Source organism: Octopus sinensis, linkage group LG22 (genome assembly GCF_006345805.1).
Source record: "Octopus sinensis linkage group LG22, ASM634580v1, whole genome shotgun sequence".
Taxonomy (NCBI): Eukaryota; Metazoa; Mollusca; class Cephalopoda; order Octopoda; family Octopodidae; genus Octopus; species Octopus sinensis.
Window position 1 is genome coordinate 27,168,410 of NC_043018.1, and position 20,950 is coordinate 27,189,359.

The 20,950-nt window shown below is 37.4% G+C and overlaps 1 protein-coding gene across 3 annotated transcripts in view; it reads left to right on the plus strand.

Annotated features, from left to right (window-relative positions):
* Positions 1 to 20,950, plus strand: part of LOC115223247 (large neutral amino acids transporter small subunit 1) — an 82,780-nt gene that overhangs the window by 45,074 nt on the left and 16,756 nt on the right. For all 3 annotated transcript variants that reach the window (XM_029793745.2, XM_036512293.1, XM_036512295.1), the window contains exons 3-5: positions 10,284 to 10,409; positions 12,871 to 12,970; positions 19,819 to 19,863. In XM_029793745.2, coding sequence (XP_029649605.1) covers positions 10,284 to 10,409; positions 12,871 to 12,970; positions 19,819 to 19,863 — 271 coding nt within the window. The remainder of the gene's footprint in view (positions 1 to 10,283; positions 10,410 to 12,870; positions 12,971 to 19,818; positions 19,864 to 20,950) is intronic.

Consider the following 20,950-nt stretch of genomic DNA (forward strand, 5'->3'; position numbering starts at 1 on the left):
GAAAATGTGTGTAATGTTTTGAGCATGACTCTTCTTCAGAAAGAGGAAAAGTAAAGGTCTGGAGAGAAGGAAAAAATAGCTCTGGAAAAGATATCAGTGCTTGTCCTTCTCTCAAGCTTTAGCCTCTCAACACCTGGAATAAAGCCACCTCCCCTTTAAAATACTACCCCCTCTATACATACACACTTAACCGAGGGTCCTTTTCTTTTTCCTCTTCCGGTCTTGCAAATTACTTGGCAACTTCACTAGTGCTGGTGCCACAAAAAAAAAAAAAAGGAAAGCACCCAGTACAGAAAGTGGTTGGTGCTAGGAAGGACATCCACCTATAGAAACCATGCCAAAAGTGACATTGGGGGTTGTCATCACAGCCCTGTGGCCCCACCAGATTCTTCTGTCAAACCAATTCTATTAAATCCATGCCATTATAGAAAAGTGACATTAAATGATGATGATGATGATTGTGTGTGTGTGTATGTGTTTGCTTGATTTCAAGTAGTCTTGTGTTATATAATACGAAGGCACGTGACCCAGTTGGTAGGTTTTTGCGTTTGTGACCAAAACGTTGTGGGTTTGATCCTTGAACTGTGTGGTGCGTTAGTTTCTATGTCATGTTGCTGCTGAGTGGAGCCTCACAGACTATTGCTCTAGAATTTTTCAAGACGTCAATGGTGCTTGGCGACACCAGCACCCAACCCTGCATTTATCGGAGATAGAATAATGGGGATGGGATAAGTGTGTAATTGAATACCCTTGTTTACTACTTACTGAAGTGTGGGGGTGGGAAGGTTTCTTTAGTCACTACCACCATCACCATTGCTGCTATCATCATCACCACAACCACTACCACCAACACCAGTCCCACCACCATTACCACTACTGCTATCATCACAACAACCACTACCACCAACACCAGACCTACCACCATCACTACTGCCGCCAACATCACCACAACAATCACTACTACCAACACCACAACAACCACTACCACCAACACCAGACCCACCACCATCACCACTACCACCAACATCACCACAACAACCACCATCACCACAACAACCACTACCACCAACACCAGACCCACCCTCACCACCATCACCACTGCTACCATCATCACAACAACTACCACCATCACCAGACCCACTGTTGCTGCCATCATCACCACAACCACCAGCACCAGACCCACCACCACTGCTGCTACCTCCAGAACCCATACCACAACCTCCACCAGAAACACTACTACCAGCACCACTTATCATCTTCCATCCTTGGTGCCAACTAATTGAAAGGCCAGAACAAACGTTTCACTGCTTAATCACCATATGAAATAACCTTCTTATGTAGGTTGCTTGACCTGTTAGAAATATCAGTGAAACCTCCCTTAAATCATAGCTAAATGATGTCTTGAGGGACATAGTTGATGTGATCCTAGATTTCTTTTCTTTTTTTTTCCAATCTACTCTAGGCACAAGGCCCGAGATTTTGGGGGAGGGGACCAGACAATTAGATCGATCCCAGCATGTAACTGGTACTTAACTTATCAACCCCTGAAAGGATGAAAGGCAAAGTTGACCTCAGCAGAATTTGAACTTGGAATGTAAAGACAGACGAAATATTGCTAAGCATTTCACCCACCAATCTAACATTTCTGCCAGCTTGCTGCATTTCATCATCATCATCATCATCATCATCGTTTAGCGTCCACTTTCCATGCTAGCATGGGTTGGACGGTTCAACTGGGGTCTGGGAAGCCAGAAGGCTGCACCAGGCCCAGTCTGATCTGGCAATGTTTCTACGGCTAGATGCCCTTCCTAACGCCAACCACTCCGTGAGTGTAGTGGGTGCTTTTTACGTGCCACTGGCACCAATGCCGGACTAGGCTGGCAAACGGCCATGATCGGATGGTGCTTTTTACGTGCCACTGGCACTGGGGCCAGGCAAGGCTGGCAACGGCCACGATCGGATGGTGCTTTATGCATCTATATATTCTTTTCTGCTTTAAGCACAAGGCCTGAAATTTTTGTGGAGCAGGCCAGTTGATTAGATCAACCCCAGTACGCAACTAGTACTTAATTTATCAACCCCAAAAGGATAAAAGGCAAAGTCAACCTCAGTAGAATTTGAACTCAGAACGTTAAGACAGACGTAATACCACTAAGCATTTCACCCTGTGTGCTAACATTTCTGCCAGCTTGCTGCCTTATGATTTGATCCTAGATGTTGAAACATTATGCTGTGGACAAAAAAAAAAAAGACACTGGACTGTCTTTGGTCATTGGTGTCTGAACAACAACAACAAATAATTAACTGTCTATTCCTCCTTCCCATCTGGTTTACGTTTATTCAGCAACGAGTTCTTAATATTTATGTTGTTATTCATAGGATAGGAAGCTGGCACAATTGTTAGCATGCTGGGCTAAATTCTTTGTGGCATTTCATCTGTCTTTACCTTCTGAGTTCAAATTCCGCCAGGGTTGGCTTTGCTTTTCATTCTTTTGGGGTTGATAAAATAAATATCAGTTAAGCACTAGAGTCAATGTAATTGTCTAGTCCTCTGCCCCCAAATTTCAGACCTTGTGCTTCTAGTAGAAAGAATTGTTATTATTATTATTATTGTTAAGGTGGCAAGCTGGCAGAATTGTTAGCACACTGGATAAAATGCTTAGTGGTATTTTGCCAGTCGCTGCATTCTGAGTTCAAATTCCACCAAGGTTGACTTTGCCCTTCATCCTTTCAGGGTTGATAAATTAAGTACCAGTGAAACATTGGGGTCAATGTTATCAACTAGTCCCCTCTTCCTAAAATTTCTGGCCTTGTGCCTATAGTAGAAAAGATTATTATTATTATTAAGGCAGCAAGCTGGCAGAATCATTAGCATACAGGGCAAAAGATTAACTGTATTTCACTCGCTACTGCGTTCTGAGTTCAAATTCTGCTGAGGTTGACTTGGTCTTTCATCCTTTCAGGGTTGATAAATTAAGTACCAGTGAAATACTGGGTTCGATGTAATCGACTAGTCCCCTCCCCACAAATTTCAGGCCTTATTCCTATTGTAGAGAGGATAAATTATTATTATTATTATTATTATTATTATTATTGAGTGAGCGAGCAGAGCATGCCATCAAAGTGACACTGGGGTAAAATATACGAAGCCCAGTATACCCATCATGACTACCTGTCTGATAAAGGTACACCAGGCACATGCATATTATTATTATTTATTATTTATTATTATTATTATATTATTATTATTATTATTATTTATTATTTTTTATTATTATTATTATTTATTATTATTATTTATTATTATTATTATTATTATTTAAATAGTGAGCTGTCTGAATTTGAGTTCAAATTCTGCTGAAGTCAGTTTTGCTTTTGTCCAGCCCCAGTCATGCACTGGGGTTGATGTAAATGGCTTACCCCTCCCCCAGGAAATGCTGGCCTTGTGCCAGAATTTGAAATCATTGTTTATATATTGTTGATGTTACTGGAGTTGACTTTGTGTTTTGTCTTTTCGAGGTTTATAAAACAAGTACCAGTCACGCACTGGGGTTGATATAATCGACTTACCTCTCCCCATGAAAATACTGGTGTTGTGCCAATATTTAAAACCTGTGTGTTGTCATGAAGGTGCATGGCTTAGTGGCTAGAGTGATGGACTCATGATTGTAAAATTGTGGTTTCGATTCCTGCACCAGGTGATGAGTGGGGTTCTTGAGCAATACACTCCATTTCATGTTGTTCCAGTCCACTCAGGTGGGGTGGAAACAAATGAGTAATCCTGCAACAGACCAGGAGGTATATATATATATATATATATATAATTTGTTCAAATTCCGCCAAGGTCAACTTTACCTTTCATCCTTTCGGGGTCGATAAATAAAGTACCAGTTTCGCACTGGGGTTGATGTAATCATCTTAAACCCTTTGTCTATTCTTTTTTGTCTCCTCTATGTTTAGCCCCTTGTGGGCAATAAAGAAATTTATATATATATATATATGTATGTATATGTATATGTGTTTGTATATATAAATATCTGTAATATAATATGTGACAATTATTCGGTTGCCATAATAAAACTCCAAGTTTTGGTTATCAGGGTGGAAAACTGCTCTGGCATCTTGTCAGTTATTGAGGCAATCAAAAAATTTTTTAATTGCCTCGATAACTGACTAGATGCTGGAGCAATTTTCTGTCCTGACATCCGAAACTCAGTCTTATTAGGGCAACCGAATAATTTTCACATATATATTACAGATAAATTCCTCTATTCACATAATATCTAGGTCTCATTTATTCTTTTGTTGTCTTACCATTACTAAATAAATAGATGTGTGTATTTTTCCCTTGTTAACAATTAACAGGAAAAAATAGATAAATAGTTACCAGGGTAGCAAAAAAATCACACAAATAAACAGGTTGTAACTCCTTGTTTTTAAAGGTAGAAACTTCAGGTTTACGTGAAATTTTTTGTATAATATATATAAATAAATAAATATATATATATATATATATGTATAGGTGCACGCTCTGTGTGGTAAGAAGCTTGCTTCCCAACTACAAGGTGGGTGAAAAGTAAGTAGGCATGAAAAATTGGTAATAAAATCCATGTTCCTTTTACAAATTTATTGAAACAAATGATACATATTCTTTATTACATGGGAAAATGAAAGTAAATATTTCAGCAGAAGCACTGGTGGTGTCAACCAGTTTCCTCAAATAGTCATGGCTGGATTGAACAACCTTCTGAATCCGTGCCTCCAAGTCCTACGATTTGTACACCTCCTCTTTTGTGTAACTCCACTGGTACAAATCACATGAAGTGAGATCTGGACCTCTGTGGTCACAGTGTTCAGGCTTTGAGTCCTGCATGTAATGGGGTTTCCCTGAACGAAAATTCCATTCTTTGTAGTCAGTCCACCTGTGCATACCTTCCTTCTTGGGACACAAAACTCTACTTGTGAAGACCTATTGAGGCAAGTGAAAATCAAAATCAAAATCAAAATCGATCAACATCAATGGAATTTGTAGTTGTGATACCAGTGCCAGTGGCACGTAAAAGAACCATCTGAACATGGCCATAGCCAGCACCGCATCGACTGCCCTCCGTGCCGGTGGCACGTAACAAACACCATCTGATCGTGGCCGTTGCCAGCCTTGCCTGGCCTCCGTGCCGGTGCACGTAAAAAGCACCATGTGAGTGTGGCCGTTCGCCAGCCTCGTCTGGCACCTGTGTCGGTGGCCTGTAAAAAGCACCCACTACACTCGCGGAGTGGTTGGCATTAGGAAGGGCGTCCAGCTGTAGAAACACTGCCAGATCTGACCGGCCTGGTGCAGCCTTCGGGCTTCCCAGACCCCAATTGAACTGTCCAACCCATGAAAGCGGATGTTAGATGATGATGATGATATGCAACACTGTACGTATTGTATGCCTTGTTAGTGCACTTTCACGAGCTGCTTAATGTTGGCATTTTTACGGGTTGCAATTTCCTGTACTGTTGCTATGTTCCCCGCTGATTGGGATGTGGTTGGATGGCTACTTCTTCTTGCATCATTCACAGAGCCCGTGGTCATCAGCTCTGCATGACAACTTATTGTCTCTGGATGTAGTGTTGCATGTTTACCTTTCCATGCTTGCCACCATCTCTGAACCAAAACAATGGAATTCCACACTTCATAGCATTCTGCTATCTTAGCTCGCTCCTGAACAGTCAAGCAACCCAGCCATCTGGAAAATAAGAAATTCTCATTAGAGTTGTCTGTTTCAAAAATGGTTCCATTATGACTTCAGTGATACTAAAAATTCTATAAGTAATTTCTCATACCTAGTTACTTTCCACCCACCCTAAACCTGGTTCCAGGTTCAGTCCCACTGTGTGGTACCTTGGGCAAGTATCTTCTACTATAACCTCTGGCTGACCAAAGCCTCATGAATGGAATTGGTAGATGGAAACTGAAAGAAGCCTACGCGGAGTAGATGAAAACTGAAAGAAGCCTACGTGGAGTAGATGAAGCAGAGGCGACTGCAGAAGGGGAATTTTCCTTGTGTTGTATGTCTTGTATTCTATTTTTTCGTTGTTTAAAAAAAATGTCCGTTTTCTTGGTTTTGTGTTTGTGTTTTCGTTTCTCATTGTGTTTGACGTTTTTTTTTGGTGTCCTGTACCCATATATGCTTGTATATATACATGTAGATGTAGGTACATATATGCATATGTTTTATTTATTATTTGTTATATATATATATATATATATATATATATATATATATATATGTATGTATATGTCTGTGTGTCGTGTCTACTGCTTGACAACCAGTGTTGGTTTGTTTACGTCCCCATAATTTAGTGGTTCAGCAAAGGAGAGTAAAAGAATAACTACTAGGCTTAAAAGATAAGTCCTGGGGTTGATTTGTGTGGCTAAGTTAGTGCTCCAGCATGGCCACACTCAAATGACTGAAACAGGTAAAAGAATGAAAGAATATTAAGGGTTTTAGTCGAACAAATCAATCACAGGACTTATTTATAAGTCTAGTACTTATTCAATTGGCTTTGTTGCAGGGATGTAAACACACTAACACCGGTTGTCAAGTAGCGATAAGCACAGACACAAAGACACTACGACAAGGCTTTTTTGAGATTCTGTCTACCAAATTCACTCACAAGGCTTTGGTCGGCCCGAGGCTATAGCAGAAGACACTTGTCTAAGATGTCATGCAGTGGGACTGAACCTGGAACCATGTGGTTAGGAAGCAAGCTTCTTACCACATGCTAGAGGAACTGAGAAACCAACCTTATGCTCCTTATGTAGCAATGAGGTCTAATGATTTATGTTGTTTTTTGATGATCACTTCCTGCCTTCTTTCCTTCCTTCCTTCCTTTCAATGTAGAAATAGGAAAATCTGCATGAAGTAGATTGAATGTATTTATATATCCATAGGTGCAGGAGTGGCTGTGTGGTAAGTAGCTTGCTAACCAACCACATGGTTCTGGGTTCAGTGCCTCTGCGTGGCACCTTGGGCAAGTGTCTTCTGCTATAGCCCCGAGCCAACCAATGCCTTATGAGTGGATTTGGTAGACGGAAACTGAAAGAAGCCCATCGTATATATGTATATATATTTGTGTGTCTGTGTTTGTCCCCCTAGCATTGCTTGAAAACCGATGCTGGTGTGTTTATTTCCCTGTCACTTAGCGGTTCGGCAAAAGAGACTGATTGAATAAGTACTGGGCTTAGAAAAGAATAAGTCCCGGGGTCGAGTTGCTTGATTAAAGGCAGTGCTCCAGCATGGCCACAGTCAAATGACTGAAACAAGTAAAAGAGTATAACTGTAAAGCTATAACTCTAGGCGTGTGTGTGTGTGTGTGTGTGCTTGGGATGCGTGTACTCTTGAATTTAGCAAAATAATTGGGTCTTCCACCAAGCTGGTATTTAGTGCATAAATTAATGTGACATTTTGATTGAGAGTTTTAAATTAGTTTACCCATTTTTGTTGCAGTATTTTTTTTTTTTTTTGAAATACACTGCCTTTGTCTTAATTAGTTTTCAAAATAACGAATGATTATAAGTAAAATGTCCGTCATTTATTTCCCACCCAAAAAACAAGAAAGGATTGAGTAAAACATCTTTCTCGTTTTTAATTGTGTCAGTTTTTGGAACTTAGAGTATCCTAAAATTTCGATGAGGCATGTATGTAGGTGTATTTGTGTGTACCTTTGAATCTAGTACAATAACTGTGTCATTAATTAAGCTGGTATTTTGGTGCATAAATTAACATGAAATGTCAGCGGAAGTTTGTAATTTAGATCTGTTTAATCTTTTTCTCACCATATTTCTGTTCAAATACACTGCATCATCATCATCATCAAAGTTTAACGTCCGCTTTCCATGCTAGCATATTTTTTACATTCTACTCTTGTTTTATTGCAATTTGTTTACAAATATTATAAATTTTATAGGATAATATTTTTCTGGGAACAAATTATGGTTCATAACATTGCTACTATGGGAAATTATTGCTCTACTCTACAAGTTTTCACTTTACGAGCAGTCGCCAGGAACAAATTAACTCGTATATTGAGGCATTATTATACATTTCAGGAGAAATGTATAATAATTTTCACTGAGGGTTTTAAATCAGAGCCTTACTGGCACTTGTGCCGGCAGCACGTGGCAAAAAACATTCGAGCGAGGTCGTTGCCAGTACCACTGGACTAGCTCCTGTGCAGGTGGCACATAAAAAACACCATTTGAGCATGGCCGTTGCCAGTACTGCCTGACTGGCCCTCGTGCCAGTGGCACATAAAAGCACCCACTACATTCTCGGAGTGATTGGCATTAGGAAGGGCATCCAGCTATAGAAACTCTACCAGATCAGATTGGAGCCTGGTGCAGCCCTCTGGTTCGCTAGTCCTCAGTCAAATCGTCCAACCCATGCAAGCATGGAAAATGGACATTATGCGATGATGATGATCCCTTTAAGCCTTTTGTCACCATGCTTCTGTTAAAAAATACGCTGCCCTTGGTTCAAATAATTTTGAAAATAATGAACAATTGATTAAAATAACTGGTATTTTAAAGCTGGTATTTGAAATATGTATTAGCAAAATCTCAATGAAAGGTTCTAATTTAGATAACTATAAGTCTTTTGTTACTATATTTCTATTGAACAAAAACTGCATTTGTTTCAGTTAATCTTTGATGAAGAATTTGGTAAAATAACTTTCTCATTATTAATTAAGCTGTTGTTAATTACATAAATTAACATGAAATTTTGATGAAAGGTTTTAATTAAGATAATTTTAATCCCTTTGTTATTATGTTTTTATTGAAATTCAATGTCTTTGTTTCAATTAATCTTTAATGAATAATTTGCTAAAATAACTTTTGTGTTTAGAATATCTATTGAAATAGAAATTTTGAGGGAAGGTTTTATATATATATATATATATATATATATATATATATATATATATATATATAAATTTTCTTTCGTAATGAGATAAAAAACCAAGGCTGTGTAGATTTTAGGACATTTATAGATAGAAGGTCTTATAGCTGTTTCCAGGATATTTATTATATCCCCTCATCGCAGACACTGTGAGAGGATGGTTAAGGAATAGTTAAATTTAGATAAGATAAAAAATAGAGAGTGACGTGGAGGAAATAAAAGAAAATAGATGTGAGATATTGCATTTGTAGATCCATTATTTTTAAGGTAGAAGGGTATATCTATAATATTCCAATACCTTTATATATATATATATATATTATATATATATATATATATATATACATACATCACCGTGACCGACCAGACCATCAGATGTTGCTACACATCGCTGGTCACAATGCGCTTCGCATTGTTTTAGCCTTCAAATGACGCCACCCCGCTAGCTAAGCGAGCAGGCCAACAGGAGAAAGTTGTGGCGAAAGAGTACAGCAGGGATTGCCACCACCCCCTGCCGGAGCCTCGTGGAGCTTTTAGGTGTTTTCGCTCAATAAACACTCACAAGGCCCGGTCTGGGAATCGAAACCACGATCCTACGACTGTGAGTCCGCTGCCCTAACCACTGGGCCATTGCGCCTCCACATATGTATATACATACATACATATATGGAATTTGCATCATAGAACAAAGGGTAGCTTGTGAGTTCTTGGGCTCACCACAGATTTAACCCTTTCATTACTGTATTTATTTTGAGATGCTTTATGTTCCAGCCAAAAACACACCATCCGATCGTGGCCGTTTGCCAGCCTCGTCTGGCACCTGTGGCGGTGGCACGTAAAAAGCACCCACTACACTCATGGAGTGGTTGGCATTAGGAAGGGCATCCAGCCGTAGAAACATTGCCAGATCAGATTGGAGCCTGGTGCAGCCTTCTGGCTTCCCAGACCCCAGTTGAACCGTCCAACCCATGCCAGCATGGAAAGCGGACGCTAAACGATGATGATGATGATGATGATGATGAATTTAGTAAAATGTCATCGTTATCATTGAGCTAGTGTTAGGAACATAAATTGTGACTCAGATTTGGTGGAAGATTTATGAAAACAAAGACATTTATAGTAAAGAGCCAGAGCCGGTTTCAGCCAGGTTGGTAATGAAAGGGTTAAACATCTAAATCTAAGTGTAAATAAGCATATTATTTTTAGGGAGATTTGGCTGCTATTTCTACAAGGTTATTTCATGACCTCTTAGAAACATCCTCATTGCTTTGTAATGTTTGCCAATGTTTATCATTATATAACGATGTCTATAAATGAAGCCCTTATTTTAATTTTCAGTGGTCCTGACGTTTGTCAATTGTAAGGATGTGAAGTGGGCCACTCGTGTACAAGACATCTTCACTTATGCCAAAGTCTTGGCGTTACTGCTCATTATCATCACTGGCTTCGTACAGCTAGCTCGAGGTAAGCAAGCACTTTATATTTGTCTTTTTGTTGTTGTTGTTGTTGTTGTCTGCGCAATTTATGTCAGCTGAATTTTGCTCACAGATATTCTTTGGTCAACCAGACATAATGAATGAAGATACTTGCCCAAGAGGCCACTCACACTCAGGTTGACATTAGAACAAGTCAGTGTTTGTGATGTGGACTTTAAATCATAAGATCTCAGCTGCTCCCATTAATAAAGTGAGGATAATTAATAGAAGAAAGCGAGAAGTAAGAAAGTCTAAGTGAAGGTCACTGAGTAATTAATACAACTATTGATTTACTGCATTAATTAGTGTTGTTAATTTTCGTGCAGCAATACTCAAAGCATTGTACTTAGTGCAACAATGCACAGCAATTACACTGTATAACATTTTTTTTTTTTTTGGTCTTTGGTCAGTAAATGTTATTTCAATTTAGCTTCTGTCTAGAAATCAAATGAAATGACTAATTCTCTTCTAACTTTGTGTTTGTGACCTGGATTCATCACTGTTTTGAAACTGACCGATTTGCCATTACATTTCCGACAGGTTCAGTGCTGTGTTGCTCAAGCAGAAATATCATTGTGGCAAATATTCTGCTCAATATTCTGCGTGGCACCTTGGGCAAGTGTCTTCTACTGTAGCCTCGGGCCAACCAAAGCCTTGTGAGTGGATTTAGTAGACGGAAACTGAAAGAAGCCCGTCGTATATATGTATATATATATATATGTGTGTGCGTGTATGTTTGTGTGTCTGTGTTTGTCCCATCCAACATCGCTTGAGAATCGATGCTGGTGTGTTTTATGTCCCCGTCACTTAGCGGTTTGGCAAAAGAGACTGATAGAATAAGTACTGGGCTTACAAAGAATAAGTCCCGGGGTCGAGTTGCTCGATTTAAGGCAGTGCTCCAGCATGGCCACAGTCAAATGACTCAAACAAGTAAAAGAGAGAGTAAAGAGTAATACTGCGGATTTGCATGTCAGTTGTTTGACCATAACCACTTGAGCATGTCCCTTAGTGGATGACATTATGTGCATCTCTGATGATGCGCAGGAGTAGTAGGGCAGCATCATAGCCATGTGTTGAGAGGGATTCTTTGGGGTTTGAATGAGTATTGTAAGAAAAGCAAAGGCTGAAGGAAACATTAGCCATAATTTCATACTTTCTAGGGGTCAGCAAATAAGAAATGACAGTTACTCCCCAAGGACAAAAACCGTTGTGACCCTAAACTGTTTATAAAAGTTTAGCCAATGTGTATCATTCATTTTTATAATCCTTTTGCATCAAAAACCAGTCCAAAAAGTCTACCTTTTTGGTGTCCAAACTAGGCAGATCTGGCTTCTCTGACCTACCCAAAAATGTCATTCTAAAAATAAACATGTGTGGTGCAGTATGAAGTTTGCTTTCCAACCACATAACTCTGGGTTCAATCTCTACGTAGCGCCTTGGGCAAGTGTCTTCTATTATAGCCCTGGGTAAGTGGATTTGTAGTCTGAACTGAAAGAAGCCTGATTACAAACGGTATCATTCATTTCCAATATTCTGTGGAAACATGTCAAGCAATGGGGAAATATTACCTTTCTTGGAAACAGGTAAGGGTTGGTGAGAGGAAGAGCATCAAACAGTCGAAAATCAGCTTCAAATAATCTCTGTCTGACCCATTACAGGTATGGAGAAGTGGATGTTAAAACGATAATGATCATGTTAGTCATTGAAATTTGAAAGTTATGAGATAATGCATAATTAATTGCAAACGATGTGAATAAATAGGTATCGCATTTGACAGAATAGTCTGAATTCTAAAGGATTAAATTAGCCATACCTAGCTTAAATATTCTACCTGTTTTGTGATCAAGCCAGCTAGATCTGAACTCTCACACCTACCCTCACACCTACCCTACAAATAAGCAGTACATTTGATAGAGTAATTTGGATATAGGCGCAGGACTGGCTGTGTGGTAAGTAGCTTGTTTACCAACCACATGGTTCCGGGTTCAGTCCCACTGCGTGGCACCTTGGGCAACCAAAGCCTTGTAAGTGGATTTGGTAGACGGAAACTGAAAGAAGCCTGTCATATATATGTATATATATGTGTGTGTGTGTGTGTGTTTGTCCCCCCAACATCGCTTGACAACCGATGCTGGTGTGTTTATGTCCCTGTCACTTAGCGGTTCGGCAAAAGAGACTGATAGAATAAGTACTGGGCTTACAAAAAGAATAAGTCCCGGGGTCGAGTTGCTCGATTAAAGGCGGTGCTCCAGCATGGCCACAGTCAAATGACTGAAACAAGTAAAAGAGTATACTAAAGGGATGAAGTTTGTAGGGGTGTAATTTGAGGGAGGTTTGGTTGATGTATATAGCTGGTCAAAGCAACCACGTGGGTTCCTTTGGTAGCTTGTTGTTGGTGATGACAGTGATGGCTGAGGTGTTGATTCTTCTTTATTTTCTATTTTTACAAGGAAATTTTGAGTATCTTCAGACTTCATTTGAAGACAGTGAAACAGATGTCACGAAAATCGCTCTTGCATTTTATTCTGGTCTTTTTGCTTACAATGGATGGTAAGTAGCATTTTTTGTTATTCGTTCCTCTTTGATTTCTAATATTATTATTATTATATATATATATATATTATATATATATATATATATATATATATATATATATATATATATATAATGAATATATGTATGTATATATATATGTATATATATATATATATATATATATATATATATGAATATATGTATGTATATATATATATATATATGTATATATATATATATATATATTATATATATATATAAATATATGTATATATATATACATATACACACACACACACACACACACATATATATATATGTGTGTGTGTCTGTGTTTGTCTTCCACCATTGCCTGACAACCAGTGCTGGTGTGTTTATGTTCCCTTAACTTAGCTGTTTGACAAAAGTGACTGATAGAATAAGTACGAGGCTTTAAAGAAAAAAAAATAATAATAACACTGGGGTCAATTCATTTGACTAAAAACACTTCGGTGCTCCAGCATGGCCACAGTCTAGTGAGTAACAAGTAAAATGTGGAGAGGTAAAGGGTATTTTGTCATACGTAAAAAAGAATTGAATTTCCTCGAATGAGGCAGTGGACATGAACCGGTCATGTCTCTTCACAATGACTGAAATTGAAGAAGTTGATAATATCTTGCTTTATAAATTGCTTCTCCCTGTCTCTCCCCCCTCCCTCTCCATGGTTCTCAATTCACTATTATCAGCACGACCCTCATAACCACCACCAGTAAATATTTGAGTTATTTCCACTTCAGAAATAGCATTGTGTTAGTGTATTAATATCTTCATCATCATCGTGTCCACTTTCCCATTACTCACATGAACTTGTTGAAGTGGGGTTTTTTTTTTTCACGCCTGTATATGCCTGGATCCAGGGGGTAAACTGCTGGCTTGCTCACCTAGTCAGCTGGGTGATTCGAAGGCTAACAAGCAACATGTAATATCTGATAGTCAGGCTGGTCCTGTGATCATGTGATATACAGGGTGTCCCAAAAGTCACTGATGGGTTTCGGCTTTTAAGGACTTCCTTAACTTTACAAATAAATGCAAGAAATTTTGATACAATATAAAGGACATAGTGGAGATTAATATGCACGAGTCAAATTTTGCAACCCTACTACATCATATATGAAAAATGACATTGCTCAAATGGCAACCGTTTTTGGCTTCGCACACCCATGTTCTTCCCAAAACTTGCACCATAACACCCTCAAGTGTTACAGACCCCACTTCTCACTTGGCTTGACTACAATCTCACTTGGCTTGCCAGGTTTTCTCAAGCATGGCATAGCCCCCCCCCAACACACACACACAGAGTTTCTGTTTACTAAATCCATTCAGAAGGTTTGGTTGGGTTGGGGCAATAGCAGAAGTCCCAAGGTGCCATGCAGTTGAATTGAGCCCAGAGCAATGTGGTTGGGAAGCAAACATCTTGCCACATGACCATGCCTGCACCTGTAGCCACACCAACGTCGCTTCACTGGCACCTGTGCCGGTGGCACGTGTAAAATGATTCGAGCGAGGTCATTGCCAGTACCGCCTGACTGGCACGTAAAAAGCACCCACTACATTCTTGGAGTGGTTGGTGTTAGGAAGGGCATCCAGCTGTAGAAACTCTGCCAGATCAAGATTGGAGCCTGGTGCAGCCACCTGGCTCGCCATCCCTCAGTCAAAATCGTCCAACCCATGCTAGCATGGAAAGCGGACGTTAAACGATGATGATGATGAGGATTTGAGGTTCACCTTTTAGTCATTGTGAAGGCATGTGAATTAGTGGTTAGGATATTTATCTCGCAATCATAAGGCCATGAGTTTGATTCCCAGTGACGGATTGTGTCCTTGAGCAAGACTCTTTACTTCACATTGCTTCAGTCTGCTCAGCTGGCAAAAAAATGAGTAGTACCTGTATTTTAAAGGACTGGCCTTGTTTTATTCTGTGTCATGCTGAATTTTTCTGAGAACTGTGTTAAGGGTATGTGTGTCTGTGGAATACTCAGCCACTCTCTTTACTCTTTTTACTTGTTTCAGTCATTTGACTGCAGCCATGCTGGAGCACCGCTTTTAATTGAGCAACTCAACCCCGGGACTTATTCTTTTGTAAGCCCAGTACTTATTCTATCGGTCTCTTTTGCCGAACCGCTAAGTAACGGGGACATAAACACACCAGCATCGGTTGTCAAGCAATGCTAGGGGGACAAACACACACACACGCATATATATATATACGACGGGCTTCTTTCAGTTTCCATCTACCAAATCCACTCACAAGGCTTTGGTTGGCCCGAGGTTATAGTAGAAGACACTTGCCCAATGGTGCCATGCAGTTGCAAGTTAATTTCGCAGGCAGGCTGTTCTGTTCATCAGATAAACTGGAACCCTTGCCACCATCACTGACAGAATGCCAGTTTGTCATTCGTTGCAAATTGAATGACCACATACGAGTTTCCTTCATTAACTCAATACATTTTACTGTCACGATCCAGTACCTCGGTACCTTGTTCAGCTTGTTCTGTCTAGTGCTTACTTGTTTGTGTCAACTGGGTGCTATGAAAGCTTTAATGAATTGACGCAATTTCCCTTCTCTCCTTCTCTCTCTCTCTTGCTACATCCCACCCTTCTCTATTGTTGTTAAGCCATTTAAATCTCTACAGTGAAAAAAAAAACGTGTTCAGAGGATCAGAGTATACAAAGGAGCCATGAGAAAATTTGAAACTATCATACGTAACAATAGGAATAGGATTTGCCCACTCTATAGGAGCAAGTCATGGCACACCATTGAAAAGACTAAGAAGAAAATAGAGAAGGCCAACTCATGGTATGACAGCCACAAATACCACAGTGTCATGTTCGTCGACACCACCCCTAGGGGCGAACTGGCGTACTGCTTTAGAAGGGCCCTAGACAACTTAAGCTAAGAATTAAGGTTGTTGAAAGGCCAGGCAACCCTATCAAATCCCTAATTGGTAGAACCTAACTGTTTAGTGGAACCCCAGGTACTGATAGGAACTGTATTGTGTGTAGATTTTGCCTACAAACAAACTGTTAAGCCAGAAATGCAGTCTATAGTATAAGATGTATAGAGGGACGATGCAGTAACAAGACAATGACATACGTAGGGGAAACAGCATGGAGCATAGGAGAACAGGTAAATGAGCATTGGAGGGAACTTAAGGAAGAGAAGAACTCGTCGGTCCTGTACCAGCACGCCGAGCAGGAATACGGGGGCTCACTCAACAACATAGAAGTTAAAATCTTGTCCACACATAAAACAGTTGCAATGCTTAGACAAATTACAGAAGCTACACACATAATAGAAGATAAACCTAGCCTGAATAGGAAACTGGAATGGAACACCAGCACACACCCCCAACACACCACAACATATGACAGAATAAGATTCCCATAAACTGATAACAATATGAATAATACAATACACATATAAACAAATAGAATTAAATAACTATATACGTTAACAAAATTAAATTAAATACAAAAAAAATAGAATAAAAAAAATAATAGGTATAAACACAGGAACAAAATAATTAAAAACAAGTTAAACAAATGTGTATAAACAAGGAATACAGATAATACAGGCCCCCCCCACTTACTAAACATAGACACACATAAGGGTATACGCATGCGCAAATAAAGGTACATACAATAGGAATACAAAATACAAAATGGCTGATCATTAGTAAGGAAAGACACAAATAAGAGAGAAGAAAGCAAAGGACCACTGATGAGGTCACAGAAGTGTGACGAAATACGATTAATTTAAAAAATAGAATAAAGCTGAAGCAAATTAACACGAAATATATAGTGCGTGTGTTTTCATTGGCTAAACTGGCAAAATGACCATTCCCAAATACAACAATATAGATTTTATCCTTAATTTTTAAAATATATTGATATATATATATATATATATACATATATACAACAGGCTTCTTTCAGTTTCCGTCTACCAAATCCACTCACAAGGATTTGGTTGGCTCGAGGCTACAGTAAAAGATACATGCCCAAGGTGCCACGCAGTGGAACTGAACCAGAACCATGTGGTTCGTAGGCAAGCTACTCACCGTACAGCCACTCCTACGCCTATATATATATATATATATATATATATATATATATATGTATATATATGTATATATATATATATATATGTATATATATATGTATGTATATATATATGTATGTATATATGTATGTATATATATATATATGTATATATATATATGTATATATATATATATGTATATATATATGTATATATATCTATATATATATGTATGTATATATATATATATATACATATATATATATACTACAAAATTAGAAAATGGAGAAACATACTTAAATCAATCAAACATCAACTATCAGATGATACCCAATCAATACTTTATTACACCATTACATAACAGCAAAGGCATTATACAAAATATATTGTAAATATAATTAGACAAGGAAATAGAAATATAAAATATAATATATAATTATATCATATCTGACAGCTGTTTCGACCGTAAGGACAAGTATGCCTCATTTAACCTATAAGCCATATAACGCAGGTATAAATGAGACATTAACAAGGATGTCCCACGGCCTCTTCAGAGAATTTAATTTAATATAAGTGTGAAAAAAATTTTTTTATACATATAAATATAAAAATATAAAATATAAAAACGTGTGCATAGACACTCATAATACTACACACATATATATATACTCATTAATACAATAATACAAAATAAACAAAACAAAATATATCAATATATATTAACAAACACAGTTATTCTACATATTGGGCTTCTAATTCCAAAACTAACCTACAGGAAAATATATGCACACTCACATTTAAATTTAAATCAGACATATACATAAAAAATAATAAAAAAAGCACAGTTCAGTTCATAAAATTATAAACCTATAAAAGTCAATAAAAATTACTATTAATAATAATAATAATAATAATAATAATAATAATAATAATAATAATAAATACAACCATGTCTGTACCAAGTACATCAATCGGACATCTACATATCTATAAGTCTGATTCTTCTGTCCGCTTGATATTGATTATTCTAGATTGATTCGATTGGCTTATAGTTTTAAATTTGAATCACAAAAGAAATTTTACGGTTAGTTAGTCAAGAAACGCACATACGCACACGCACATCCACAGATCAATCGCACATACATAATTATATGTATACACACACACATACACTCATACACATACATATCCACAAACACCGTCAAACACATAAATAAATAAATAATAAAAGAGGTATAATCGTAACTATGCAGCCATCAAGCCTCTCCAAAACGACAACAATGCCACTATATTAACTAAGAAGATCCACTCACATATTTCCATAAAATATTTGTTATAAAGATACATATATTTATATATCAAGACATAGAATGTAATTTTTCGTAGGGTACACAAAGCATATGCCACCGTTTTTTCTGTAGTCATAGTATTACATAACATAACGTTTACTGATTTCACCGTAATTTGCTATAATCACATGTACGCTAAGTTATAAAGTATAGATTAAACATTTTTGTTTGACTATCAATAGACATAGAAACATACATATACTAAATTGACATCGGTTTATAGCAATTAAATTATAAGAGATTAATTGTAAGAAGTTAAAATACGGAAATATTCCGGGATGTGTAAACAGACAAGACAAGACAAAAATTCTTTATAGTATAAATATATATCATTTCTACGTAATAAATCAAATACCATTATAATATTAATATTTATCCATCAAAGAACCTAACCTACGAACTAATAGAATTACACTCAAATATACATGCCCATAATAATACTCATGTATAACAGCAGATATACACAAACGCACCGTTTATTTTCATATGTGACTTGCGAGTAAACATTCATAGTACTTATATATAAATATACTTTTAAGCATCCGTGGATACAGATACAAATGTAATAATTAACAAGATTTGGCATTAAATAATATCAGTGGGGGACTTACCAATACAATGGTATATAAGTAAATAACAAAAATTAAATTAATTATAAGTTAATAAATTGTAATTACTTAAGATTAAAATGTGATAAAATAAATAAGAAGAAATAATTAAAATTACATACAGAGTATAAGTACAAACTAGTATATATGTATCCATATATTATTAAAATAAATAATTGATATGTATGTATATATCTACACTTAAATAAGTAAATAAATAAACGACTAAATAAATAGATAGATACCATAGAAAACAAATTCAGATAAATACATAGGTACACCTAATATATAGTAATGCTAATATGCATATATCCACATATGCATAAAAGAGTATATAGGTAAATAAATAACATAAAATAAAGTGCAGATATATATACATATATATATATATATATATTCTATATATACACACAAGCTTCTTATAGTTTCTATCTGCCAGCCTACTCACATGGATTTGTTCGGCCAAGACTATAGAAGACACTTTTATCAGCATCATCATCGTCATTTAACGTGCGTTTTCCATGCTGGCATGGGTTGGACGGTTCAACTGTGATCTGGGAAGCCAGGAGGCTGCACCAGGCTCAAATCTGATCTGGCAGTGTTTCTACAGCTGGATGCCCTTCCTAATGCCAACCACTCTGAGGGTGTAGTGGGTGCTTTTTACAAGCCACCGGCACAGTCGCCAGAGGGAGTTGGCATCGACCACGTTTGGGTATATTTTTTCTTTACCTTAATAACTTTTTAAACTCTATTTACAAGTGTTTTTGATTATTTTGATTATATTTTATTTATTGATTTATTTACTTTCTTTTCTTTTTTTTTCAGGAATTACCTGAACTTTGTAATTGAAGAACTCAAAGAGCCCTCCAAGTAAGACATTTAGTTCCTGTGGGTTTTGTGAGTTTTATGCTATCTCTAAATTTACTGCTTTACTCAGAATCATTAGACTTTCGCACAATTCTTATGTCCGATATCTATGAATGGCATGAAGTGTAAGTGTAGGTATGTTTGTGTAGTATGTATATGGATGTGTGTATGTTAATGTATTATGCAGACACACACACATACACACATGCATACATACACACATACATATGTAGATACATACATACAATAGGATTCTTATTTCTTTACTACTGATACAGCTTGGCACCAGTGATGTTGCAACTCATTTCTACAGCTGAGTGAACTGGAGCAACGTGAAATAAAGTGTCTTGCTCAAGAACACAACAGACATCCTGGTCTGGAAACTGAACTCACTACCTCATGATTGTGAGCTCGACACTCTAACCACTGAGCCATTTGCTTTCACCTTGGTTTGCAATATCTGTACAACACTATAAACATGTATAAATACAAGGTTTTCATCATTTCAGATATGCCTGGGGCATATTCAAACCAATAAAGAAGTCATTCTCTGTGTTCTGTGATGGAGAAAATTTCTTGCTGTAGACTAACACCTGAAATCTGCACACAGCACCCCAGGCATGTTTGAACCGGCAAACAACCTTGTATTTATGTGCATCACTGCTTAGTGCGGTCACAGTGTGTAAATGTGTCGGTGTGGAGGCGAAGTGGTCTTAATTAAGAATTTCACTGATCGATGTCATCCCGTTGCCAGTTGAGAAACATTTCTTAGCTTTGGATTGAAAATAGGGAAGACATCTGGTGATAGAGAATCTGTCTCAGTAAATTCTGCAAGCTTAGAAAGGTGGGTGTTAAAACGATAAGATTAGTGGTGGTGGCAGCAGTGGCGATGATAATATATCTATGATTACATTATCTAATGCTTTTTTTTTTTTTTTTTTATGACATCAGGGTATGATAGAGAGAATTTAATGAGATATATTTATTTTATTACCTTTTCTTTTTTTGATATTTTTTTTAGTCTGAATTCAATTTTTTCTTTTTCTTTTCTTTGCTAGCTTTGACAAAAAATATAAATTTTCAGAGAATT